Source organism: Lampris incognitus, chromosome 2 (assembly GCF_029633865.1).
Source record: "Lampris incognitus isolate fLamInc1 chromosome 2, fLamInc1.hap2, whole genome shotgun sequence".
In the NCBI taxonomy this organism is placed as follows: domain Eukaryota; kingdom Metazoa; phylum Chordata; class Actinopteri; order Lampriformes; family Lampridae; genus Lampris; species Lampris incognitus.
The window spans coordinates 81,092,953-81,120,449 of NC_079212.1; the positions used below are offsets into that span (position 1 = coordinate 81,092,953).

General features: G+C 50.1%; 1 protein-coding gene across 1 annotated transcript in view; it reads left to right on the forward strand.

Annotated features, from left to right (window-relative positions):
• Nucleotides 1–27,497, forward strand: part of dgkab (diacylglycerol kinase, alpha b) — a 201,651-nt gene that overhangs the window by 117,848 nt on the left and 56,306 nt on the right. Inside the window, 4 exon segments of the mRNA XM_056273361.1 lie at nucleotides 5,022–5,138; nucleotides 5,397–5,514; nucleotides 14,752–14,892; nucleotides 15,053–15,159. Of these exon segments, the coding sequence (XP_056129336.1) occupies nucleotides 5,022–5,138; nucleotides 5,397–5,514; nucleotides 14,752–14,892; nucleotides 15,053–15,159 (483 nt within the window).

Below are 27,497 nucleotides of genomic sequence, written 5' to 3' on the forward strand. Positions count from 1 at the left end.
ACTCTATCATGGGAAGTCTGCCTGCAACCGAGAAACGGCTCAGAGAGATCCAAACACACCAGAACATTGACCCTATAGTTCGCCAGCTGAAGAGGTACTGTGTGGTAGGATGGCCAGATAAGTTATCCATCAGTCATGAAATTCAGCCCTACCTGCCGTTCTCAGGAGAGTTCACAGTGCAGAATGGTCTCCTGCTAAAAGGGGTGAGGATAGTAATCCCAGCGTCACTCCGTGCAGACATCCTGAACAAGCTGCACGAAGGACACCTCGGGATAACAAAATGCAGGGAGAGGGCTAAACAATCGGTGTGGTGGCCAGGCCTCAGTAAGGAACTGCAAAATGCTGTGGAAAATTGTGACACATGTGCGTGCAAGAGAGTGAACTTTAGAGAGCTGATGATATCTGCAGAGTTCCCAATCAGACCGTGGTCCACTGTCGGAGCAGACCTGTTCCAAGAAAAAAAAAAAACTACCTCGTCATTGTTGACTACTACTGCAGATACTTGAAAGTTGCTAAACTGACATCCACAGCATCAGAGGCGGTGATCCAGCACTTCAAGACCATCTTCTCTCGCCATGGAATCCCGGAGGTAGTACGCTCAGACAACGGACCCCAATTTGTGTCCGAAAGCTTCTGGAAGTTTGCACAGGACTGGTGTTTTCATCATGTGACGTCCATCCCCCTCTTCCCGCAGAGCAACGGGGAGGCGGAACGAGCGGTGAGAACAATCAAAAGTCTGCTTAAAAAGTCACAGGATCCCTACCTGGCGCTCATGACCTAGCGCGACACCCCGCTGGTGAATGGGTATAGTCCCACAGAGCTTCTCATGGGGAGAAGAATCAGAACTCTTATTCCAGTCATCCCATCCCAACTCAAACCAAAATGTACAGACACAGGGAAACTGAGAAAGACTGAACAAGCCTACAGAGACAGCCAGCAACGGAACTATAACCACCAACACAGAACACATCACATGCCCCTCATCCAGCCAGGTGAACATGTGTGGATCAGAGACACTGACCAGCGAGGGACAGTGGTGTCTATGGCAGGCACACCAAGGTCTTACCTGGTTGAGACACCAGGAGGTATGCTGTGGAGAAACAGGCTTCATCTCTCTCCAACTCCTGTGGCTCCAGATAATACAACCAACTTATCTGAGTCATTGCCAGAGGGCAACCAGGCAACAGATGCAGGGAAAACACAGGTCACAGAAGTAAGACACAACCCAAATCAACAGCAGCAGAGCTTAATGACTGAGAACCGATACCCACCTAGAGTGAGAAGACCTCCCGAGTACCTCAAGGACTTGGTGTGCAAGTGAAAAAAAAATGAAAAAAAGAGAGAGAGTATGGGCGTGGGTTGAAAAGAACTGTTAGTTCAGACTACTGGTATTGTTCATATTACCACACTGTTATTAGAAAGAACTGTTAGTTCAGACTACACTTTAGATTACCGTTAGGTGGTTGATTTCAGAACAAGTAATATTTTATTAGAAAGAACAGATTTTAGTTATTTACATCAGTAATACTGATTAGTTATACTGTTTAGTTAACACACAGGGAAAGCTACATATTTCAGAAAGGGAAATGTAGTATCAGGTCTTATAGGGCTAGGAACCTTAATGTATGGGAAGGGTCCCCGGGGGTGGAATAAAGGTCGGACCAGACCAGTGAAGTCACCGGTGTTGTGAGTTCTTCTTTATAAGTTAATTTTTAGTGTCATAAGACACACTAACTGAACAAATGGGGCTTGTTGCATGAGCAGAGGTGTATTCGGAATGGTGGCTTGATTCGCAGGAACTTGAGTGAATGTAGCTGGTTGTGGGACAGAATATGAGGTATACATAGAGGGATATGGGAGAGAGGTTTTGGTGACTGTAAGCTGAAGTGGGTGATAGACTTGAGTGGGCTTGGCTTGTTGAGCAGCAAGAGCTTGGGAGACCGGTGCTTGTTGAGAGGGAAAGAAGGGGTCACTTAAAGGGTTAAGCGTGAGTGGTTGGTGGAGAGATTCTGAATAAACTTGCAGTCTTGCTTGTGCTGCATTGTGCCTTTTTAGTTCCTCCAGCCATTCCACTTCTTTCCTTTTCCCTTCCAGCTTCATTTTTCTATCAGCAATTTCTGCTATGAACTGAGCTCTTTTTTTTAGCGCTTTCTGCTTCAATTTCCCTTTCTTCAGCTTCTCTTTCAGCCTTTAAGATTTGATCTTCCACCTCAAGTCTTTGTATTTCTTCCACTTGTTGATGTTGTGCATTCATTATCTTTATCACCTCTTGTGTAGCTGCAACTTCAGCTGCTGCTTGTTTTGCACTCAGTGACAGGATGGAAGAGTGTCTGGATGCTTTGGAAGAGGGTTTTGACTTACTGGTTTGAGCTGAGGAGACACTGGACACTGTGTTGTCAAACACTGACTTAGCATCAGGCCAAGGTATGTCTTCTGAATCATCACCACAGCAGAAATGTTGAGCCCTTTTATTTGCAATCGTAGTGAATGCCTGGCATGTGTCATTCATTCTCCCAATGTCAGGTTCAGCACTTGAGATGGCTCTTATTTCGAGGTAAGTATTATCGATGTCAACTTGGATGGTGTTGATTGCATTTACAACCTCATCAGTCAGATCGGCAGCATCATTATTCTTGATGGACCGTTTCAAGCCATTGATGTGATACTTCCATCGTTTGTACATCTTTACAAAATTCCCGTTTAGTTCGTTCAATTTGTCATCTAACAGAGCTTTTCCTTTTTCAGTGAGCTTCTTCTGATGTCAGGAGGCTGTTGTGTATCATCCGCACCAACCTGAGATTATGTGTCTTGTACTGTCACTTCAGCTTGCTCACAGGCATCAGCTTGTTGTGATAGGGGAGTCTGCTCTGCATCAGACAGCATCTTCTTGAATGTCTCCATGGGTGACCTCTTCAGTTGGCAGAAGAGTACTTTCTTTTGTGTGTGGCATGTTAAATATGTTCATGATGTTAAATGGGTTGAAATTTGAAGGAAATGTATTCTGTTCTCTAAATATGTGCAAATATGAAATTAAATGTTAGGTTGAAAATGAAATGAAATGTAAATATAAATCCTTTGGATTACTTTAGCTTAACCTTTGCATAAATGCACATCAAACACTACAGTGTCATTGTTACAAACTAATCGGGTCTAGGGGTGAAGGGTTAAACTCGCAACACTAGTCCTTACCTGGAGTGTGTAGAAAAGATGGAAACGAGGAAAAAACAAGAAGGACTGATTTCCAAGATGAGAGAAATAGTGGAGGTGGGCTAGCTTACCAAGGTAGCAGGCTAGCAGTTAGCAGGTCCCTCCGACAAGGCCTCGGCCACGTGGGTCTCAGCTTCCATAAGAGGCATACATCGTCTTGGTAGTTTAGTTCAGTTTAGGTTGATGGTGGATGGATCCTCAAAAAAAATAATCGAGACTTGGTTTTCTTCAAAGTCCTTCAAAGCTGGAATGGTGTGAACCTGCACCGCGTTCTCAAAGTGGCGCATCCTGGGGCGTTTAGGCAACCTCCCACCATTAACAAACTCCAGGAGACGCCCTCGCACCTCACGGTGACATCCTCTTATATACCCTGCTTAACCACGCCTCCAATCCTTTCTCAATGAAAACCAGTCCAAATAAGTAAGAAAAGAAGAGGGGAAAAAGGCCGCTATAACCCCTATCACTTCTAACAGTCATAATAACACACTTAGAATCAATGAGTAATAAAATGACAAATAATAAAGTGTAAATAATCTTGAAACAGTCTAAATATGAAAAACTCACTTTTATGAAATCGTATACAATACTTTGATGTTAAACTTAAAATATCTTAGATTTTAATCAACTTGGAGAACGATGAATTTACTTATCTACTCAGTCTCTTTGATTCTTACTGGATAATCAATTGCAGGAAAAAATGTCCACTGTTACTTTAAGGAAGAACACAGATGAAATGTCTGCGTGATAGAAACTTGATGGCAGTCAACAAGTACTTGCGCTACTTTCAAGACACCCTCTTCAACGTGCTTGCTTGTGTAGCCTTGCCCACTTGCACCTTGGATTCAAATGAAACAGTTCCAAATCTGGTACCTCCTTTTACTGCACGCGGCCTGCTTGACATCCATGTGGCCCGCAGCTAGTCCGTCTTCATCTTGGAGACTTCACCGATGCAGTGAAGTGTTTTACTGAATCGGTGAAGGCTCCAAGATGAAGACGGAAGGGGAGCTTTTCGAGGAGCCGTCAGCTCTTAGAGTATATTCATAAAACAAGTAAAGCAACAAGAATTTAGATTTCAATAAATCCCAAGAAAATCATACTGAATTTAGTTTTTTATTCTTGTATCTATTATTATTTTACATTTAAATATTTATTTATTCATATTTTTGGAGTCAGTGGCATGCTCAGTCCTCTCTGTAGTTAAGTAATATATTTATTGGGTGCTCTTTGGTCCAAGGTTAGTAGTTTCAGATGAGAAAAAGAGAACAAATCTCTCTGACCAAGGCACTCCGTGTAATTAAAAATGTCTTTATTGAAACTTAGACATATCCAAAAAGGACCTAAAAATGCCCATGCGTAGCGGCTTGGGCCTTCTTTAGGGCATAGTGAGACAAAACAGGAGTGAATGGTTTTAGTGCAGGCACAGAGCACAGGTGTTAGTTGCTTGATTGGATCTGAAGCAACCAATTGTTAAGACCCACCCCTCACACAGATCCTAGAGAGCAGTCACATGCCAAACACAGTTCATTGTAAAAAGAAAACAAAAACGCAGATTAAGTGTACACACACCCCCACAACTATATCACAATAAAGGTACATGTTCACAGTGACTCAGAAAAACAGTAGACTATAAATTAGATATTTTTACAAAAAAGGCCTATAGTCTATCTCCTCATTTAAACCTGGATATTCCATTGCCTTTATTCATTTATATTTATTTTATGAAGATATTACCTGTCCCATGGTAGCATATGTCCTTGTGTAACAAAATACTGTTTGGTTCAGTACAACATTTTTGGCAATTTTTTTCTTGAAAGGTATTAAAGGACATGATGGTGGCAATGGATGTGGATGACAGCGGGACTGTTACCCTGGAGGAATGGGTGAAGGGAGGCCTGAACAACGTGCCTTTACTTGTGTTATTGGGACTGAAGGTTAAAGAACAGATATAGAACCACACTGACATATATGACATATTCCGAGTGTCCTTTAATATTATTTTGAACAAAATAAATCTAAATGATATTATTCATATTTCATATTCAGTAATGTTTTACTAAATGTTTCAAATAAAAAAAATCTAACTGTATTTCAATATGCTTTTGTATTCCACTGTCTGTGTAGGCATAGCCACTGGTTTCTGCAGTGTGCAAATGACATCACATGTCTGTTCCCCTTCTTGTTGCATGCAGATGGCAGAGCGAGATGGGCAGCATATATGGAGAATGAAGCACTTTAATAAGCCAACCTATTGCAATGTGTGTGAGAGCATGCTGCTGGGTCTGGGGAAGCAGGGACTCTGCTGCACCTGTAAGAACTACTACGAGCCAGCCACCAATGGGCAACCTTATCGTATGGTTGCATTATTTACTTTATGCTGAATATTTTTCAGTGTTATGTTTCATTACTCTGAAACTTGGGAAAACATTCTAAAACAAACGTGTTCGTACATTTAATCCGTTTAATCCCAAATTTTCCTTTGCAAGTTGAGTGCATGCATTTTACTCCTTTGACCTCCCTAACACACAAACTTTATGTCCTTTTTGATTTTATGTTGGTTAAGTTAGTGAAATATTAGGTTTTATACTCGGTGACCGGTGGAAAACAGCATAGTCAGAATTCATATAAATTATTCAATAAGACCTATTTACACATTTAGCATCATAAATAAATCATAAATAAATCATAAATCTTTGCCAAATCAAATATGCGGGTCATAAATAAGATTTCCATACCGGATCAGTCGAAGCTGAGGTTACCAACGACCGCCACTGGTACTGTTAACCAGCAGGGTGTCGGTGGAAACTATGCTACTGTTGGACGAAGGAGAAGGAGAGGGGGAAGGCATGTCCAGAGGCAGTGGGAGAGTAGGAAAGTTAGGAGTTTGGAGGTGAGAGTCGGAACTTTGAATGTTGGCACTATGACTGGTAAAGGGAGAGAGCTGGCTGATATGATGGAAAGAAATAAGGCAGGCATACTGTGTGTGCAAGAGACCAGGTGGAAGGGGAGTAAGGCCAGGAGTATTGGAGGTGGGTTCAAACTCTTCTACCATGGTGCGAATGGGAGGAGAAATGGGATAGGGGTACTTCTGAAGGAGGAGTATGTCAAGAGCGTGCTGGAGGTGAAGAGAGTGTCAGACACAGTGATGAGTATGAAGCTGGAAATTGAAGGTATATTGATGAATGTTATCAGCGCATATGCCCCGCAAGTTGGGTGTGAGATGGAAGTGAAAGAATAATTCTGGAGTGAGTTGGATGATGTGGTGGAGAGTGTACCCAAGGGGGAGAGAGTGATGATTGAAGTGGACGTCAATGGACATGTTGGTGAAGGGAACAGAGGTGATGAGGAGGTGATGGGTAGGTATAGTGTCAAGGAGAGAAATGTGGAAGGAGAGATGGTGGTGGATTTTGTGAAAAGGATGGAAATGGCTGTGGTGAATACATATTTCAAGAAAAGGGAGGAACACAGGGTGACGTACAAGAGCGGAGGCAAATGCACACACGTGGACTATATCTTATGTAGAAGGCGCAATCTAAAAGGAATTGGAGACTGCAAGGTGGTGACAGGGGAGAATGTAGCTAGGTAGCACTGCATGGTGGTCTGTAGGATGACTTGACAGTGTGCATTTTAACTTCTGGAGTGATTCTGATTTTCTGGTTCATCTAGTGCAGAATAAGTATCATCTTTCTTGCTTAACAAATTGCTATTAGTCTTATTCCAGCTGCTTGAGTATTAGTCATTTTCTCTATACATCTGCTGCTGGTTCCTAGTGGGATCTTATTCTAGCTGTAGCTGTCTTATTCTATTTACTTACTTGTCTTATTTACTTAATCTAGCTGTAGCTGTTTTTTCACCTAGTGTGCCTTTAAATATTTCTTGTTGCCTAGCTGTTTTGACTTAGTTATCCTTTTAGCTTATAAATATATTCCTTGGTAACTTGCTGTTTGCAGCTTTAATAGTATTGTGTGAGGTTTGATAGAGTTTTACGTAAGTGACCAGTTTCTGGGCAATAGGCCTATTTTCAGTGTACCTCTTTGGCCAATAGGGTGTTAAGTGGCCAGGGTGTGGCCTGCGCTCATGGCAGACAATTAGCAATCAGTGTTCTTTAAATCACTGCTGCTACTTGGAAGCATCAGCTTCCAAGCATCAGGCAAACAAGCCTAGGTTGAACGAAGGCTAGAGGGAACAAAGGCAATCGAGACTTTTTCAAGCCAAGACTTCGTCAAGCACGGACTGCACTTTTTAGATCCGGTCAGTCATCTGTATTTTGTGTACCTAGTATAGACTATGTGTTTCCTTCGCATTCCTGTCCTTTCCTCTTCCCGGGGCTGGCATAGACGCTGGGCCACTCCTAGGCGCTGTGACCCTACCAATCTCATCTATCCCACTCTCTCCACTCACGTTGAGAAAGTGGTGACGGGAGGGCTCTGGAATTGCCAGTCTGCGGTGCCGAAAGCTGAGTTCACCTCAGGCTACGCTTCCTTGCTCTCCCTCAACTTTCTTGCTCTAACTGAGACCTTGATCATGCCAGAAAACACAACCACACCCGCAGCTCTGTCTGATGTGTACTCTTTTTCTCACACTCCCTGAGCTGGGAGGCGGGGTGGTGGTACTGGCCTGCTAATCTCCCCGAAATGGAAATGCTCTCTTGTTTCCATTCTACAATTTTCCCTGCCCTCTTTTGAATTTCATGTTGTTACTGTCTCTTATCCAGTCAAACTCATCATTGTGGTTGTGTACCGCCCACCAGGCCCCCTTGGTGAGTTTCTGGAGGAGCTTGACACACTTGTCTTGCACTTTCCTGTTGATGACTCTGCACTTATTCTTCTCGGTGACTTCAACATCCACACTAACAAGCTAGATCCTCTTCTCTCTTTCCTCTCCTCCTTTGACCTTCACCTCTCACCCTCTCCTCATACCCACAAGGCCGGCAACCAGCTGGACCTTATCTTTACTAGACACTGTCCTATTTCCAATCTCTCTGTTACTCCCCTCCAGCTCTCTGAACACTATTTCATGTCCTACTCTCTTCACCCCCCTCAGCCCCTTCCCCTACCCACATGGTTTCCCACCGTAGACACCTCCGCTCTCTCTCCGCCACTGATCTTTCTTCCTCTGTTACCTCTCTCCTCCCTACACCTGAATCGTTCTCTCTCCTACCCCCTGACATTGCTACTGATCTTCTTCTCTCTACCCTCTCCTCTTCTCTGGACAACCTCTGTCCCCTCACCTCCAGGCCTGCATGCCCAACTCCACCTGCCCCTTGGCTGACCGACTCAGTACGTACTGACAGACGGAGCCTGAGAGTGGCAGAGTGCAAATGGAGAAAAGGCAAACTCCCAGAAGACCTTCTCAACTTCCAGTCTCTTCTTTCCACTTTCTCCTCCTCCCTTTCTGCTGCTAAGGCTGCCTTCTATCGCTCTAAAATCCTATCCTCTGCCTCTAATCCTAAGAAACTCTTTGAAACCGTCTCTACACTTCTTCAACCCCCACCTCCACTTCCTCCCTTCTCCCTGATGACTTCACTAACTTCTTTGACAAGAAGGTAAACAACATCAGATCCTCCTTTTCTCACCACCCGGTTAGTGTTGCTTGCACTATCCCACCCTATGCACCCTCCCTCACCTCTCCATGTCCCACCCTATCCCACCTCGCTCCCCTTTCCCCTGACGAAGTTCACACCTCATCACATCCAGTCACTTCACCACATGCTCCCTTGACCCGGTCCCCGCCCCTCTTCTTCAGTCTATAGCACCTGAACTCCTTCCCTATCTAACTCACCTCATCAACACCTCCCACCAGGCAGGATGCTTTCCATCTGCCTTCAAGACTGCTAGAGTCACCCCCCTTCTCAAGAAACTATCACTTAACCCCTCTGACGTCAAAAACTACAGACCACACACAAGTAGAGACATGCATTGCTGCGTGCTTGACTGATACCTCGGGAGTGGATGGCGACACACCACCTGTAGCTCAATCTGGACAAGACAGAGCTGGTGATCCTCCCGGGAAAAGGTTGCCCGCACCGAGACCTGGCCATCACCATTGACAACATCGTGGTTATGCCGACTCGGACTGTGAGGAATCTGGGTGTGATCCTGGACAACCAATTGTCATTTGTTGAAAATGTTGCATCAGTTGCTCACCTCTGCAGATTTCTCCTCTATAACATTAGGAGGATTCGCCCATTCCTCACCGACGAGATGGGACAGGTGCTCATCCAGGCTCTGGTCATCTCCCGGCTGGACTACGGCAACTCCCTCCTTGCTGACGCCCCGACATCGGCCATCAGACCTCTGGAGCTTGTTCAGAAAGCTGCAGCTTGTCTGGCGTTCACCCCCCCTAAGTTCTCCCACACAACTCCCCTTCTCATGTCCCTACACTGGCTCCCAGTAGCTGCTCGCACCCAGTTTAAGACTCTGATGCTAGTCTACAGAGCAGTGAAAGGAACAGCTCCTTCCCATCTCCAGGTCATGGTCAAGCCTTACACCCCTGCCCGGCGATTTCGCTCTGCTGCCTCGGGATGCCTGGTTGCCCCGTCGCTCAGAGGCCCCTGCTGCCGATCGACCCGGTCACGACTCTTTTCTGTCCTGGCCCCACAGTGATGGAATGAACTCCCCACTGATGAGATAGAGGATAGAGATGGAAATGTGCTGACAAGTGAGGAGAGTATTCTGAGAATGTGGAAGGAGTACTTTGGGGGGCTGATGAATAAAGAAAATGAGAGAGAGAGATGGATGATGTGGGGATAGTGAATCAGGAAGTGCAGTGGATTAGCAAGGAGGAAGTGAGGGCAGCTATGAGGAGGATGAGGCGTGGAAAGGCAGTTGGTCCTGATGACATACCTGTGGAGACATTGACATGTTTAGGAGAGATGGCAGTGGAGTTTTTAACTAGATTGTTTAACACAATCTTGGAAAGTGAGAGGATGCCTGAGGAGTGTAGAAGAAGCATACTGGTACCGATTTTCAAGAACAAGGGCGATGTGCTGAACTGTAGCAGCTACAGAGTTGATCAGCCATGGCATGAAGATATGGGAAAGACTAATAGAAGCTAGGTTAAGAGAAGAGGTGATAATCACTGAGCAGCAGTATGGTTTCATGCCATGAAAGAGCACCACAGATGCAATGTTTGCTTTGAGAATGTTGATTGAGAAGCATAGAAAAGGCCAGAAGGAGTTACATTGTGTCTTTGTAGATTTAGAGAAAGCATACGACAGGGTGCTGAGAGAGGAGGTGTGGTATTGTATTGGGAAGACGGGAGTTGCAGAGAAGTATGTAGGAGTGGTGCAGGATATGTATGAGGGAAGTGTGACAATGGTGAGGTGTGCGGTTGGAATTACAGATGGGTTCAAGGTGGAGGTGGGATTACATTAACGATCGACTCTGAGCCCTTTCTTGTTTGAAATGGTGATGGACAGGTTGACGGGCGAGATCAGGCAGGCGTCTCCGTGGACTGTGATTTTGCGGATGACATTGTGATCTGTAGCAAGAGTAGGGTGCAGGTTGCGGAGACGCTGGAGAGGTGGAGGTATGCACTGGAGAGAAGAGGAATGAAAGTCAGTAGGAGCAAGACGAAATACCTATGCGTGAATGAGAGGGAGGACGGTGGAATGGTGAGGATGCAAGTAGTAGAGGTGACAAAGGCATATGAGTTTAAATATTTGGGGTCAACTGTCCAAAGTAACGGGAAGTGCAGAAGAGAGGTGAAGAAGAGAGTGCAGGCAGGGTGGAGTGGGTGGAAAAGAGTGCCAGGAGTGATTTGCCACAGAAGGGTACCAGCAAGAGTTAAAGGGAAGGTTGTTAGAAGTGATAGGGTTTATAGCTGCCTTTTTCCCTGTTCTTTTCTTACTTATTTTGACTGGTTTTCATTGAGAAATGATTGGAGGTGTGGTCAGGGTTTATAAGAGGACATCACTGTGAGGTGCAGGTGCGTCTCCTGGAGTTAGTTAATGGCAGGAGGTTGCATAAACACCTCAGGATACACCAATTTGAAAACGCGGTACAGGTTCACACCATTCCAGCTTTGAAGGACTTTGAAGAAAACCAATTTTCTTTTATTTTTGAGGATCCATCCACTATGAACCTAAACTGAACTAAACTACCAAGACAGTGTCCGCCACTTACGTAAGCCGAGACCCATGTGGCCGAGACCTTGTCGGAGGGACATGCTAACTGATAGCTTGCTACCTCTGTAAGCTACCCCACCTCTGCTATTTCTCTCATCTTGGGAACCAGTCCTTCTTCTTGTTTCTTCCCTCGTTTCCATCTTTTCTACACATTCCAGGTTAGGACTAGTATTGTGTTTAACCCCTAGACCCGACTAGTCTGTAACAAGGTTTACAAGATGTTTGTGAGACCAGCTATGTTGTATGGTTTGAAGACAGTGGCACTGATGAAAGACGAAAAGACAGGAGGTGGACTTGGAGGTGGCAGAGTTGAAGATGTCAAGATTTTCATTGGGAGTGATGAAGAAGGACAGGATTAGGAATGATTATATATATGTTTGTGAATGAGAACATTCACAGACATTATATTAGAGGGACCGCTCAAGTTGGATGGTTTGGAGACAAAGCAAGAGAGGCAAGATTGAGATGGCTTGGACATGTGTGGAGGAGATATGCTGGGTATATTGGGAGAAGGATCCTGAATATGGAGCTGCCAGGGAAGAGGGAAAGAGGGAGGCCAAAGAGGAGGTTTATGGATGTGGTGAGGGAAGACATGCAGGTGGCTGGTGTGACAGAGGAAGATGCAGAAGACAGAAAGAGATGGAAACGGATGATCCGCTGTGGCGACCCCTAACGAGAACAGCCGAAAGTAGTAGTAGTAGTAGTAGTAGTAGTAAAATCATAAAATAACATTAACATATGCAGCACAGAAGAATGAAACATAGTTAGGATGCTGGGGCGCCACCCCCTTCAAATATGAAGGAAGAAAATCTGCTTAAACGTGTTAAATATAATTTAGTTTTATTATGCAAATTATTATGAAATAAAAGTGTTTTTCACTCTGTGAGCGCCTGTCATCAGCCATTAAATATGGGTTCCAAATGGTATTTATTTGATTTCTGTCTGAATACATATACTTCCTGGGTGAGGGGCGCCAGCCAAATGATACCTTATGAAAGCCCTCAAACTTTTGGTGAGCAGGTGACCTGAGGCTGCTGTCTGATTGGTTTCTTCCGATTTTCCATGGAGCAGAGTTCTGTGCGCCCCAGACACTCCCACTTTTATTGGCAGCGAATTGGTGTTGTTTTAATGTATTTTGATCTAATGTGATTGGACAATTCTCGTGGCTGTCAATCATGTTCACATCCACCATGATGCCTCGTCTCGACTGTCAATCATCCACTGTCTATGAACCCTGATGAAATCTATAGGCTACATTGTCCTTCTTAATAACTCTGACTGTCAGGTGTGCTACATCAAGGTAAATTGCGCCCCCGCTCCCAAAAAAATAAATTTAGCACCAGCTGCCACTGCTTCATAACTATTACTATTGTTCATGTGACACATGTTTGAACTTATAATAATACAAACTCACTCTACCACTGGCAAACTCATCTGAGGCAAGCTCATTTATTTATGACTAAACGATACCAGGACATGGAAACTATACACCGTGCAGAATCCAACACTTCAAAATAACATTAAGTAAAATAAAATATATCATCTCTGAACATTTTATAACAGGAAGACATTCATCAATAATGTGACATGTTGACATTATAGTGCAACACGTACTAGCACAGTGCATACTGTAAGGTACTATCAGTGACCACAATGTACTTATTTCACAGTCTCATAACACAGTTTCAACATTTTTTTGGGGGGGGTCCCCCTTTTCTCCCCAATTGTACTTGGCCATGAAAACGCTTGAAGCACTGAATGTGAAGAGGTACATCACACTACTTACATCCATATACAGTGTGCTTGTCACAACATCTGCATCTGTGGAAACGGTTCCCTGTGTTCACAGGCCAGTGAGATTGACCATCACCTCTTGCAGAATCCTGAGTGACAGTTGTTACAATCGAAGATGTTCTGCCATGGCCAAGAGGTAGTTGTCTATATCTTTTTAGGAGAGACAGGGACACAGATCGCTGAAATGCCAGGAGGTCACATTCCTTACCAACAACATCTCTGAAGAACAACCAGCTATTCACCACCGCACTGTGAAGGGACCAAGAAAAGATTGGCCCCCACCACTTCTTTGATCTTATCGTAGCCCTGTATTTTGACACCTGAACATCATGCAGATCCATGCCCCCATGTTTTGGTTGTATGTGAGGATACACATGGGCTGTGGAACTTTGTTATAGGCTTTTTTATCTTTGTTCCACATTTTTACAGGCACCTCAGAATACTCTCGTTTTCCTCAGGACATCTCCTTTTTGGGCTGATCACTGTGGGAGACTCACCAATATATGGCAGTGGTGGTGAGCTTGCTTCAACACCGACTGCTGCAGGAGTCGGGGTTCTCATGTTCATCTGACTCATCCTCCAGATAGTTCACCTCTGCATCGCCATGCAATAGTCTACCTGGTAAATGGCTCGTTTCACCCTGCTACTCCCTATCTGAGCCCTCGCTGTCACAGTCACTTTCAACAGCCTCTTTTTCAAGTGTACGAATGACGGTGATGCTGACACAGCACTTGGGTGTTACGTAGGTCTAGGAGGTCCAACACATCTGATCGTTTTAACCCATGTAAGAAAACACAAATGATAATCAGGATTAGCAGCCAAAATCTGTGTTTTCAATTGAAACACTGTATTATACCACCGGTCACAATTGTGACTGTTAACAAATTTACACCTCTTACGAGTAAAATATGTATGCAGAAGTATAATTCTCAAAATGTATCAGTAGTAAAGCCTTTAAAGAACATACGTATGTACAAAATGTGATAGTTCTATCTGTTAATTAAGGTATTTTACTTCCTTTTGTAGAAGTCTGCGGAAGACCTCTTCTTTCAGAGGCGCAAGAAGGAAGCGTACTGGTCTGGTCATGTGACCTTTCACACTAGTCACATGACTAGTCACGTGAGACAATGTGTTTTTTCATTTAAAAGTTGCATTTCGTGCCTAAAGCCAACAACACTTAAAGAGTTTTTAACAACTTTTTTTAAAACTTTTTTTAACACTTCCAAGAAAGAGAGAGAGAGAGAGAAAAAAAAAGAAAATATGCGGTCACAATCGTGACCAGTGGGATTAAACGGGTTTACTACTACTACTACTACTACTACTACTTTCGGCTGCTCCCGTTAGGGGGCGCCACAGCGGATCATCCATTTCCATCTCATCCTGTCCTCTGCATCTTCCCCTGTCACACCAGCCACCTGCATGTCCTCCTTCACCACATCCATAAACCTCCTCTTTGGCCTTCCTCTTCTCCTCTCCCCTGGCAACTCCATATTTAACTCCATATTGGGATTATACGGGTTTAAGTACTCAAATTGAAGTTCTACTTAAAATAAGATTTTTCTTCAAGAAAGTAGTGTTGGAGTGTTTAACAACTCCATAATGTCATCACATTATTTTTCCTGCAGGCTGCAAGTACATCGTCCACAGCCAGTGTGCCAACAGGAACCCTGAACCCTGCGCTCACACCTTTGTCAAAACTAAAAAGGAAATTGGTGTAAGAAACAGTTTTCCTGCTTTATTTCAGAAAGAGCTCATTTAGGCACTTGGGAAAACTGCCCGCCTCCAATGTGATTGATCAGTTTCTGATCATTGTAGGATCCTGGTCAGATTTACATTTTTAATGCATTGCTAAACGAGGTAGGGTGGGCATACAGTAACTGTGTGTCTTCCTCAGTCTCTCTGTCTCTCTTGTTGTGTTCAAGATACCGGCTCATGATTGGATCAGTGCGGATTGTAACTCCAGTAAGTGCCAGGTGTGCCACAGGAAAATCAAAACATTGGCAGGGAAGCGTTGCGTGTGGTGCAACGAGATGGTGAGGATTGTGTGTGTGTGTGTGTATGAATGTGTTTTCATGCATGTGTGTTTATCTGCAGGTTCTCTGCATTCTGTCATGCAGGCTTGCATGTAGTATACATGCCTCAACACAAGAAACCTGCACTTCCTGAAAAGTCTTGAAATGTATTCTATGTCTCAACTGGAGGCTTAAAGTATAATTCTGTTTTGTTCTTTGACAAGCTGGGTCTTAATTTGAAGGGTTTGCCATTGTATATAAGTGATGCTACTGCAGCGAATTCGGGGGGCAGTCCGGGAACCGTCGCCACAGCCTGGACGCGAACCCGTGGCTCCTACACCGCGAGCGACAACGTTAACCAGTCGACTAAAGGGTCCAACTCGTTAATCGAGAACCAACATGTGTACTTATCCATGCACGTTACAATATCATAGTGCCTTAGCTAGACGGTGTGCATGAATTCCTACTATCTATGACAGCTCAGTTGTGCTGGCTGGGTGTTTATCAATGGTTACCATTACCTATGGTAACTAAATGGGCATTCCTGCAAGTTGAACCAGGAAATAGCTTGGCAATTTGATAGACCAGTGTTCTTTAGTCATTTTGTTTCTTATCAAACACCATGAAACATTACAGTGCAAAACTTACTATTCATATGGTAGTCTACAGGTACAGTACACAAACACAAACAGAGAACAAAAACGGAAAATGAAAGCAAACACAACAGCACAGCATGATAGAGCAGAGGGCTTTCCCCCCTCCCCACTGTTACGGCTCGCCCACCCCACGCCGTGGCCTGCCCACCCCGCGCCGGCAGCCAATCAGCTCGTCAGGGCCGGGCTTAGGCGTCAGGGCTGGGTTTAAGTTTCCTGGTCTCCCAGCGCTCGTTGTCAGTTCGTGCCGTAACCTTCTCGCAGTAGTGGCTACTCTTCCCTTCCGGTGCATTTCTCTCCGAGTTTACCCCAGCCCTTGGTTTATGGTTTTCTTTGGAAAGTTTCCCTGAGGAAGTATCCTGCCGTGTTCCCAGTTTGGATTACCCATGAGTTTTTTTCCTTGGACTTCCCGTTTTCTTGTCGCTTATTGCCTTCCTGTGTTTGACCGTTGTACGAGCAAGTAATAAAGTACGCCAGTTTCGGCTAACCCCATCTCTCTCTGGTGTCGTGCGCTTGGGGTCTTCCACAAACCCTAACAGTACGAACTGACCATGACGACCCCAGCCGGCACAGAGAGCGTACCGACCAGTCCGGTTCAAGCGGCTCTCATCAGACAGATCCAACTGACCAACTCCCACACCCAGCGGCTAGAGGCGGCCTCTGCTGCAGTGAGGGATCTTCAGACTCAGGTCCAGCCCCTCCAGGCCTGTGTGGGTAACCTAACAAGCCAGCAGGCGGCGTTGGCGAGCCAACAAGCAGAGATCCTGCGGCAGTTGCAGACCATCACGGCGGCTCTCACCATCCAACCGCCGGGCCAGCCTGCCCCTGGAGTCGTGGGTAACCCGCCCCCTGGGCCCGCTGCCCCAGTTAACCCTGTGGGGCTCAACCCAGTTCCCCGGGAGCCCTGCCTCTCCAGCCCACGACCACTTGATGGCGACTTTGAGACCTGTGCCATGTTCATCATGCAGTGTGAGCTGGTCTTCCTGCAACAATCCAGCATGTTCACGTCTGATGCTGCCCGTGTCGCTTATGTGACCAACCTGCTCACAGGCCGAGCAGCTCAGTGGGCCACTGCTTCCTGGTCCATGTAGGCCAGTTTCTGCCTCACCTACGAGGCTTTTGTGGCGGAACTACGGAAGGTTTTCCACCATCCAGTCGGTGGCCAGGGCCGTGGTGCTCGGCTGAGCAGTATCCAGCAGGGCAGTGGCAGTGTCACAGAATACTCGGTGGAGTTCAGGCTGGCCGCAGATGAGAGCTTCTGGAACGACCAGTCACTTCGGGTCACCTTCCGGAGAGGTCTTAGCGAGGCTGTCAAGGACCAGCTAGCCACCCGGGAGGAGCCCACCTCCCTCGATGACCTGATCAAACTCGCCATCCGCATCGATGGATGCCTCCGGGAGAGGAGGCGTGAGCGAGCCCTGCGTGGATCTCTGTCCATTCCCCAGTCGTCCAGCACTCCTGACAGGATCCCTACTCCTGTTCGCCCCACTTTCCCTGTGGCCGTTTCTCCCTCCGCGCCCCAGACCACGACGGGGGAGGGACCTATGCAGCTGGGGCGCATGCGCCTTAGTCCGGCCGAACGAGTGGCCTGGTTCAAGGCGGGTCAATGCCTCTGCTGTGGCCAGAAGGGACATCTGATCAGCGGTTGCCTCACTCGGCCAAAAGACTAGGCTCACTGGGGCCCCGGGAGATCCTAGTGAGCTGCCTTTCCTGTTCCCACCGTCCTGCACCACAGAACCATCTAGTTAGCGTTACCCTGGCCTGGGCTGACCAACGGCTCATGGTGGGTGCACTCCTCGACTCGGGGGCTGATGAGTGTTTCCTGGACTCAGAGTTTGCTGCCCAGGCTAACATCCCGCTAGAGACGCTGGAGAAGCCCATGGAGGCCTTCGCGCTGGACGAGCGCTGCCTGGCCAGCGTCACCCAACGCACCCACCCTGTCTCTCTCACCATAGCAGGGAACCATGTGGAGAGACTTCGGTTCTACATCATCCAGTCCCTGTTAGTCCCTGTGATCCTAGGGCCCCCCTGGTTCATGCAGCATGAGCCACACATCGCCTGGGCCTCCGGTACCATCATGAAATGGAGCTCCTCCTGTCATTTTCCAATGTCTCCAGGCTGATCCCACCCCATCCCCCCGACGTGCCCCTAGTGCCCCGCCTCCCGACCTCTCCTCTGTTCCCCCTGAGTACCATGAGCTAGGTGAGGTTTTCAGCAAGACCCGGGCCCAATCTCTTCCTCCTCATCGGCCTTATGACTTTGCTATCGACCTCCACTCTGGGGCACCCCTTCCCAGCAGTCGTCTGTACAGTCTGACCATCCCCGAGAAGGCTGCGAAGGACGAGTACATCTCCGAGTCCTTGGCAGCGGGGCTCATTCGGCCCTCGTCCTCCCAGGTGGCAGCTGGATTCTTTTTCGTGAAGAAGAAGGACGGGGGCCTCCGACCCTGCATTGACCATCGCCAACTCAATGAGATAACCATCAAGAACAAGTACCCCCTTCCTCTCATGAGTTCCACCCTTGAGCCCCTCACCCAGGCTACAGTTATCACTAAGCTGGACCTCCGGTGTGCCTATCATCTGGTCCGGATCCGGAAGGGGGACGAGTGGAAGACAGCCTTTAAGACGCCCCGGAGTCATTATGAGTACCTGGTAATGCCGCTCGGCCTCACCAACGCCCCGGCGGTATTCCAGGCTCTCATGAATGACATTCTCTGCAACATGCTCGATGAGTTTGTGGTGGTCTACCTCGATGACATCCTCATCTTTTCCAGGACCCTCGAGGAACATGTCCAGCATGTCCGACGGGTACTCGAACGTCTCCTCCGGAACCGGCTCTTCGTCAAGGCAGAGAAGTGCCGGTTCCATTCCCCTTCCGTTGACTACCTGGGCTTCGTCGTTGAGAGGGGACAGACACGGGCCGACCCCCGCAAGATCCAGGCTGTGGTGGACTGGCCCGATCCCACATCCCGGAAGGAATTACAGAGCTTCCTCGGGTTTGCGAACTTCTATAGGAGGTTCATCAGGAACTACAGCCGCGTAGAGAACCTCTCACCGGGCTGACCTCCCCCTCCCAGCCGTTCATCTGGGCCCCGGCTGCCCGCTCTGCGTTCCAGTCCCTCAAGGAGAGGTTCACCAGCGCTCCGGTCCTGCTCCACCCCGACCCCAAGAGGCAGTTCATCATGGAGGTGGACACTTCGGACACCTGGTTGGGGGCTGTCCTCTCCCAGCAGTCAGCAGCTGACCAGAAGGTCCATCCATGCGCCTTCTTCTCTCGCCGGTTCCTCCCCGCCGAGGAGAACTACGATGTTGGGAACCGGGAGCTGGCAGCAGTGGTGGCTGCTCTGGAGGAGTGGCGCCATTGGCTGGAGGGGGCGGAACAGCCGTTCACCATCTGGACTGATCATAAGAACTTGACGTTCATCCGAGCAACCAAGCATCTCAATGGTCGGACTCGGCAGGCACGGTGGGCCAGCTTCCTCAGTCGGTTTGACTTCACGCTGACTTATCGCCCCGGGTCTCGCAACTCGAAGGCAGACTTCCTGTCCCGACAACACCCGAGGAGGGAGCCAGCTACAGAGGAGCCGACTCCCATCCTTCCTGAGGCCAGGGTGGTTGGCGTGGTTACCTGGGGCATGGAGACCGTGGTCAGGCAGGTGTTGCGCTCCCATCCCGCCCCGAGCCACGTGCCTCCACGCCGCCTGTTCGTCCCGGACTCAGTACGGTCCCGGGTTCTTCAGTGGGGCCATGCCAGTCAGTTTGCTTGCCACCCGGGTGTCCACCGCACCTTCACCTTTCTGGCTCGGCGTTTCTGGTGTCCCACCATGAGGAACGACGTCAGGGACTTCGTAAAGGCCTGCTCTGTCTGTGCACACAGCAAGGCCTCTCACCAGGCCGGCCCTGGTCCCATGTGGCGTTGGATTTTGTCTCCGGACTGCCTCCCTCCCAGGGTAACACTGATCCTGACAGTGGTGGACCGCTTCAGTACGGGAGTGCACCTGGTGGCCCTCCCCAAACTCCCATCGGCTTCTGAGATGGCGGACCTCCTGACGAGCCCCGTGTTCCGTCTCCACGGCCTTCCCCTGGACGTCATCTCGGACCGAGGGCCCCCGTTCGTCTCCCAGGTATGGCGGGCCTTTTGTAAGGGGTTGGGTGCCTCTGTTAGTCTCTCCTCTGGATATCACCCACAGACTAACGGGCAGACGGAGAGGATGAACCAGAGCGTGGAGTCTGCCCTCCGGTGCGTGGCCGCCAAGAAGCCCAGCTCCTGGAGTCGGTTCCTCCCCTGGGTCGAGTATGCCATCAACTCCCTGGTCAGCTCTGCCACCGGCCTCTCACCTTTTGAGGTGTCCCTGGGCTACCAGCCACCTCTCTTTGCTGCGCAGGAGTCGGAAGTGGCAGTTCCCTCCGTGCAGGCCCATCTGAACCGGTGTCGTCGCGTCTGGGAGGTGACCAGAGCTGCTCTGCTCCGGGCAGCTGAGCGCGCCAGTCGGGGAGCCAACCGACGCCGGTCCCCAGCGTCTACGTACCAACCAGGCCAAAGGGTGTGGCTGTCCTTGAAGGACCTCCCGCTTCAGTCCACTGCGAAGAAGCTGAACCCCCGGTTTGTCGGGCCCTTTGAGATCAGGAAGGTGCTCAGTCACGCGGCGGTGTGTCTGAAGCTTCCGGCTTCCTTGAAGATCCATGCTGTTTTTCATGTGTCTCGGGTTAAGCCTGTCTCCCACAGTCCTCTGATGCCTCCGGCCCCAGCTCCGCCTCCCCCTAAGATCGTAGATGGGCACCCCCAGTGGAAGGTCCGCCGGCTGCTGGATGTCCGGCGCCGAGGATGGGGGTTCCAGTATTTGGTGCACTGGGAAGGCTACGGTCTGAAGGAACGTAGCTGGGTCTCCCGCCAGCTCATCCTGGACCCTGGGCTGCTCACTGAGTTTATGACAGGGTGGTCAGTAAACTCAACGAGCATTTCGTACCACGGAGAAATGTCCTCTACGAACGTGCATGTTTTCCCCAGCGCTCGCAGAGAGCTGGAGAGACTGTCGAGGCCTTGGTGAGGAGGAGTTTATATGAGTTGGCAGAACACTGCGAGTTCGGGGCATTAAAGGAAGAGCAAATTCCCGATAGAGTTGTGATCGGAGTTGCTGACCGAGACGTGTCACAGAAGTTGCAGATGGAAGATGAGCTCACGCTAGGAAAAGCGGTGCAAATGGCCCCCCGTCAGTTCGAGCTGGTTAAACAGCAGAATGCGGAAGGAATTACAGCTGAACTGGATGCAGTTAGCAAAGCACAGGGCGCCAATGCCAACCGCGACCGCAGTAACGCTAGCAGCCACTACAATAAGGGCAACGGAAACGCACAGCGGCCCAAAACAGCCTGCCCCCGATGTACTCGCGTGCACGGGCAGCAGCAGGAATGCCCTGCACACAACAGGCGTTGCAGGAAATGCGACAAGCTGGGACATTTTGCTGCCGTATGCAAAACCAGAGACGTGAGGGAGGTTGTTTACCAGGATGATGCGTATGAGGGCGAAGCGGAAAGTGAAAGCCGCCCCTACTTTCTCAGTTGCATTGAGGGGATGGATTTTGAGAAAAAGTGGCAAGTGGAGTTACCGATCTGTGGCAAGTTGGTTAATTTTAAAATCGATACAGGGGCGGACATCACTACCATGTCACAGACTGCATATAGGTCACTGCCTGAACGGCCACAGCTGTTTAAAACATCAGTCGACCTGAGAAACCCAGGGGGAGCACTTTAGTGTGCGGGGAAATTTGTGGCGTGCACGGAGAGATGGGGGAAGATGCACAAAATTGGGATTTTTTTTGATAAAAGGGCCAAATGCCAACAATCTATTGAGTCGCAGAGCTGCATGTGAAATGGGCCTAGTTTTTAGAACAGATCAGGTTAGCGAAGATGTTTTCGGGGACATTGGATTGCTTAATTGTGAACCTGTCATGATTGAGCTTAAGCCCAATATACAGCCTTATGCCCTCAGCATGCCACGCAGAGTCCCTTTCCCTCTCATGCCAAAAGTGGACGACGAGCTGCAACGCATGCAGTCCTTGGGGATCATCACAGACGTGACCGAGCCCACAGAGTGGTGTGCACCCATGGTGCCCGAAGTCAAAAAGAATGGCAAGATACGGATCTGTGTGGACCTTAAGCGGTTAAACCAGGCTGTTAAGCGCGAACGATTATGCTTCCCACGCTGGAGGACATTATGCCCAAGTTAGCAGGGGCAGGGTTTTTCACAACGCTAGACGCATTGTCTGGCTTCTGGCAAAATCCGCTAGATCCCAGATGTGTAAAACTAACCACTTTCATTACTCCCAGAGGCCGGTTCTGTTTCTAGCGGCTCCCGTTTCGCATTACATCGGCACCGGAGATCTTCCAGAGGGAAATGTGCATTCTGCTGAGAGACCACAAGGGCACGGTCGTCGTCGTGGATGACATACTCGTGTACAGCAAGGACCAGGATGAGCACGATAGAAACTTGGAGGCGGTACTGCAGACAATCAAAACATCGGGGCTGAAGCTCAACCGGGAGAAATGCCGCTTCAGCAGGAGTGAGTTGCAATATTTCGGGCACATCATCAGCAAAGAAACCAGATCCAGGCAAGGTGAAGGCCATCTCAGACATGCAGAGCCCCGAGAATGGCCCGCAGGTGAGGCAGTGGCTGGGTATGGTAAATTATCTGGGGAGGTTTCTACCCGAACTGTCATCTGTGCTACACCCGGTGAGTGAGCTGCTGAAGGAGGATGCAGAGTGGCAGTGGGGGGAGCCCCAACAGCAAGCTTTCACCAAGGTAAAAGCAATGTTGTCTTCCACTCCTGCCCTGGCATACTATGATGTAGCAAGGCCCACCATTGTGAGCGGCGGACGCTAGTAGTTACGGGCTGGGGGCAGCACTGTTGCAGGTTCAGGGGGACAAAGTTCAGCCTGTTGCCTTCTGCTCCAGAACTCTCACCGATGCAGAGAAGAGATACTCTCAGTTAGAGAAGGAATGCCTTGCAGGAGTGTGGGCCTGTGAGCGGTTTTCCCGTTATCTGTTAGGCTTAGCTGAGTTTAGCTTACAGACAGACCACAAGCCCCTGGCCCCCCTCATTAATGCATATGATCTGGACAAAGTGCCACCGAGATGCCAGCGGCTTCTAATTCGTCTAATGCGTTTTAACCCCAGAGCCGTGTATGTTCCGGGTTCACAGCTGGTGGTGGCCGACGCCCTTTCCAGGAACCTACTCCAGAACGGCAGCAGGGCAGACACAGACGGGGATGTGTGTGCGCATGTCAAAGCTGTGATTTAAACCAAACCAGGGTCGAGCACGAAGCTGGACATGTTAAAGCAGGCCACGCGTCAGGACGACACAATGCAGAGGGTGATCGGGTACACCAGAGAGGGATGGCCGAGGCACGTGCCCTTTTATCTACATGATTACCACGCTGCGAGGGCATCGCTGTCCGAGGCAGATGGGCTGCTCCAGTACCAAGACAGGATTGTAATTCCCCCCGCGTATCAGAAAGACATTCTACACAGGATTCACGAAGGGCACCAAGGCCTTGCAAAGTGTCATGAAAGAGCCAAGATGTCTGTCTGGTGGCCCAGCATCGGATCGGACATTTACTGGAGAGTTACACAGTGCACATTCTGCCAAATCAATAAGCCCTCACAGTACAAAGAGCCCCTGCGTACAACACCACTGCCGCCCGGCCCATGTTACAAGATTGGGGCAGACCTTTGCGAGCAGGATGGAAAAAACTACCTGGCGGTAGTTGATTATTATTCCAGGGACATTGAGATCACCCAGCTATGGACCACCTCCAGTCTACAGGTGATTGAGCAGCTGAAAGGTATGTTCGCATGATGGGGCGTCCCTGGGGAACTGGGGAACTCATTAGCGACAATGCCACTGTTATGCTCACGTACCAGATCCCGACCCGTGTGGCGAAACCCAAGGCAGACAGACACAGGATGACAGTTCAAAATCCAAAAGGCGATTTCATTAGGGGAGGGGAATAACAAAGAAGGGAGATAACAAATACTGCCACTAAATAATAAATGGAATAGAGTGGGGGGAATGTACGGTGCAAAAACGTTCTGTTAGTGGGATGTGTGAATAAACTATGTGTGGTGTCCAGTGGTTTGTGTATATAAGTGTGAGTGTTTTTAGCCTATGTGTGGTGCGGTAACCGGGTCCGGGTCCGAGATCCAGGAAGTCAAGTCCGAAAGGAGGTGTCCAGGTAGAGAGACATGGGGGGAGATCGCTGGAGAGGTCCGGGGGAAAACGTGAAGGTCGCAGGGGACGAGGGGAGCTGTAGAAGTTGCGGAGGGAGAGTCACAGGGTTCAGTACGTCGAAGTGGTTGTTCTGGGAGACTTCTTGTAGAGGGCTGCCTGATTGCCGCAGGTGTGCCTGATGGATGATGGCAAACACCTGGTGCAGTGCAGCGCTCGTCTCCTCAGAGCGCGAGCTGAGCGCTCGGATGTTTCCGGCACATCCGAGCTGGGGGAGTGGCTTGAACGTGCCGGGGAGGCAGCTCGAGGCGGTGTAACCACAACAGGACCCCCCCCCTCCTACGGGAGACACCGGGCGACTGTCCGATGGCGTTGGGGTGGGCCCGATAGAACTCCTCCAGGCGGAGGAGTAGGTAGGACTGGGGAACCCAGCTGCGGTCCTCGGGCCCATAGCCAACCCAGTCCACCAGGTATTGGTACCCACGCCCCCGGCCGCGTACGGCGAGCAGCCGGTCGACATCCCAGACCATGTCACCACCATCGAGGACTCTGGGGAGTGGAGGAGCTTGGACAGGGGGAGACAGGGGGATGGAGGCTACCAGTTTGAGGTGAGAGAAAAGGAAAACGGGATGGATCTTGCGTGAGGTAGGGAGATGGAGACGCACCGCCGAAGGATTGACGATGCGGTCGATGATGTAGGGACCGACGTAGCGGGGAGCGAGCATCCGGTTGAGGATAGGAAGGGGCAGGTCCCGGGCCAGGAGCCATACCCTCTTGCCAGGTCGATAGGCTGGGGCCGGCACTCTCTGCCGGTTGGCGCTGCGCCGGGCCCACTCTGTAGCTCGCAACAGAGCGGCCCGGGCGGTCTTCCAAACGCGCCGACAACGGCGGAGATGGACCTTCGTGGACGGGACCGCCACCTCCAACTCCTGACGGGGGAACAGAGGGGGTTGATAACCAAGTTAACACTCAAAAGGGGACAAACCGGTAGCCGAACTCTCCATGGAATTGAGCGAGTACTCCACCCAGGGCAGGTACTTGCTCCAGGATGCGGGGTTGCTGGTGGTAACGCAACGCAAAGCCGCCTCCAGGGCTTGATTTGCCCGCTCTGCCTGCCCATTGGTCTGGGGGTGATACCCGGAGGAGAGGCTGAACATGGCCCCAATCCCCTTACAGAAGGCCTGCCACACCTTAGAAGTGAACTGTGGACCACAGTCAGAGACAATGTCCAGGGGAATCCCATGGAGTCGGACGACGTGGGAGACGAGAAGGTCCGCTGTCTCGGCTGCAGAGGGGAGTTTGGTGAGGGCAACAAAGTGGACGGCCTTGGAAAACCGGTCGACAATGGTCAGAATGGTGTCATTGCCTTGGGACTCGGGGAGGCCAGTTACAAAGTCCAAGGCAATTTGGGACCAAGGTCGGCCTGGGACAGGAAGGGGGCGCAGGAGACCTACTGGAGGGCGATGCTGCGGGCGCAGTTGGTGCAGGCAGCCACGAAATCCCTGGTGTCTGCCTCCATGGTGGGCCACCAGAAACCCCTGTGGATGAAGGCCGCCTTTCGGTGGACACCGGGGTGGCAGGCAAAACAGCTGGAGTGGCCCCACTCCAGCACCTGGGGCCGGACAGAGGGAGGCACAAATAGCCGATTCCGGGGTCCATTGCCTGGGTCAGGCTGGGCACGCCGGGCCCTTCTCACCACCGATTCGATGGCCCAGGTGACGACACCCACCACCCGGGCCGGGGGAAGGATGGTGTCTGGGGCGTCAGGGGACCCCTCGGGAAACAGACGGGAGAGGGCGTCTGCCCTGACGTTCTTGGTGCCCGGGTGGTAGGTGAGGGTGAAGTCGAACCGGCTGAAGAAGAGAGCCCAGCTCGCCTGACTGAGGTTGAACCTCTTAGCCGTCCGCACGTAGGTCAGGTTCTTGTGATCGGACCATACGATGAACGGCTGCCCTGCTCCCTCCAGCCAGTGTCTCCACTCCCCTAGGGCGGTGTGGACAGCCAGCAACTTCCTGTTGCCGATGTCGTAGTTCCTCTCCACAGGACTGAAACGCCGGGAGAAGAAGGCGCACGGGTGGATCTTCTGGTCCTCCTCCGATCGCTGGGAGAGGACGGCTCTGATGCCCGCGTCTGATGCGTCCACCTCCACGATGAACTGCCTGGACGGGTCCGGGTGGGCGAGCACCGGAGCCGTTGTGAACAGCCTCTTCAGGGCCGAGAAGGCGGCCTCCGCCTCCGAGGTCCAGGAGAAGGGGCGGAGGGTTGAGGTGAGTGCAGTGAGGGGGGCGGCCACACGGCTGAACCCCCTGATGAAGCGCCGGTAGAAATTGGCAAACCCCTGGAAGCGCTGGAGTTGCGTCCTGTTGGTTGGCCGTGCCCACTCCTCCACCGCTCGGGTCTTCCTGGGGTCGGTGTGGACGAGCCCCTTCTCCACGATGTGGCCAAGGAACTCCATGGAGGAGGAGTGGAACACACACTTCTCGGCCTTCACGAAGAGCCTGTTCTCCAGCAGCCGTTGGAGGACCAGGCGGACATGCTGGTGGTGTTCCTCCTCAGTCCTGGAGAACACAAGGATGTCATCCAGGTACACCACCGCAAACGTGTTCAGCATGTCCCGGACCACGTCGTTGACCAACGCCTGGAAGACGGGGAGTGGATATTCATTTTTAACCATGATGTCATTTAACAGTCGATAATCTATGCAAGGCCTCAGGCTGCCCTCCTTCTTTGCCACAAAAAAGAAGCCCCCTGCCACCGGGGATGACAACGGCCTTATGATTCCTGAGGCCAGGGATGTGATATAATTGCGCGTAGACTCCTTCTCCGGGACGGAGAGGTTATACAACCGACCGGTGGGAAGGGCGACCCCGGGAAGGAGATCTATGGTGCAATCATAGGGACGGTGAGGGGGGAGGGAAAGTGCACTGTCCTTACTAAATACAGGAGCTAAATCGTGATAAATGGGAGGAACCCCAGTGAGATCCATGGGAGGAGGCACGGGTCTGAGGCCGCTGGATGGGGAGTGGGCGTTGTGAAGGCAGTTGGTATGACACGCAACGCTCCAACCCAAAATCCGCCCAGTAGACCAAAAGATGTGGGGATTGTGCCGTTCCAACCACGGTCTTCCTAACACCAGGGGCGCTGTGGGGGCGTGCAAAACCAAAAAACGCATAGTTTCCACGTGATTACCCAAAAGAGTGAGGGTGAGGGAAGCAGTGCTGTGTGTGATCTTACCAAGTGAACGACCATCTAGGGCTTGGGCTGTGAGGGGTGTGTCTAGGGGGACGAGTGGAACGCCGGCCTGCCGGGCCAGCGAGATGTCCATCAAACACTCGTCCGCCCCTGAATCCAGGAGTGCACCAATAGAGAGTGAGTCGTTACCCCAGGTGAGAGTGACAGGAAACAGCTGGTTGTGCTCCTTCTTGCGCTGGGGCTGAGGAAGGGTCGTCAGGCTCACTAGGACACCCCTCGCTAGTGAGCCGGG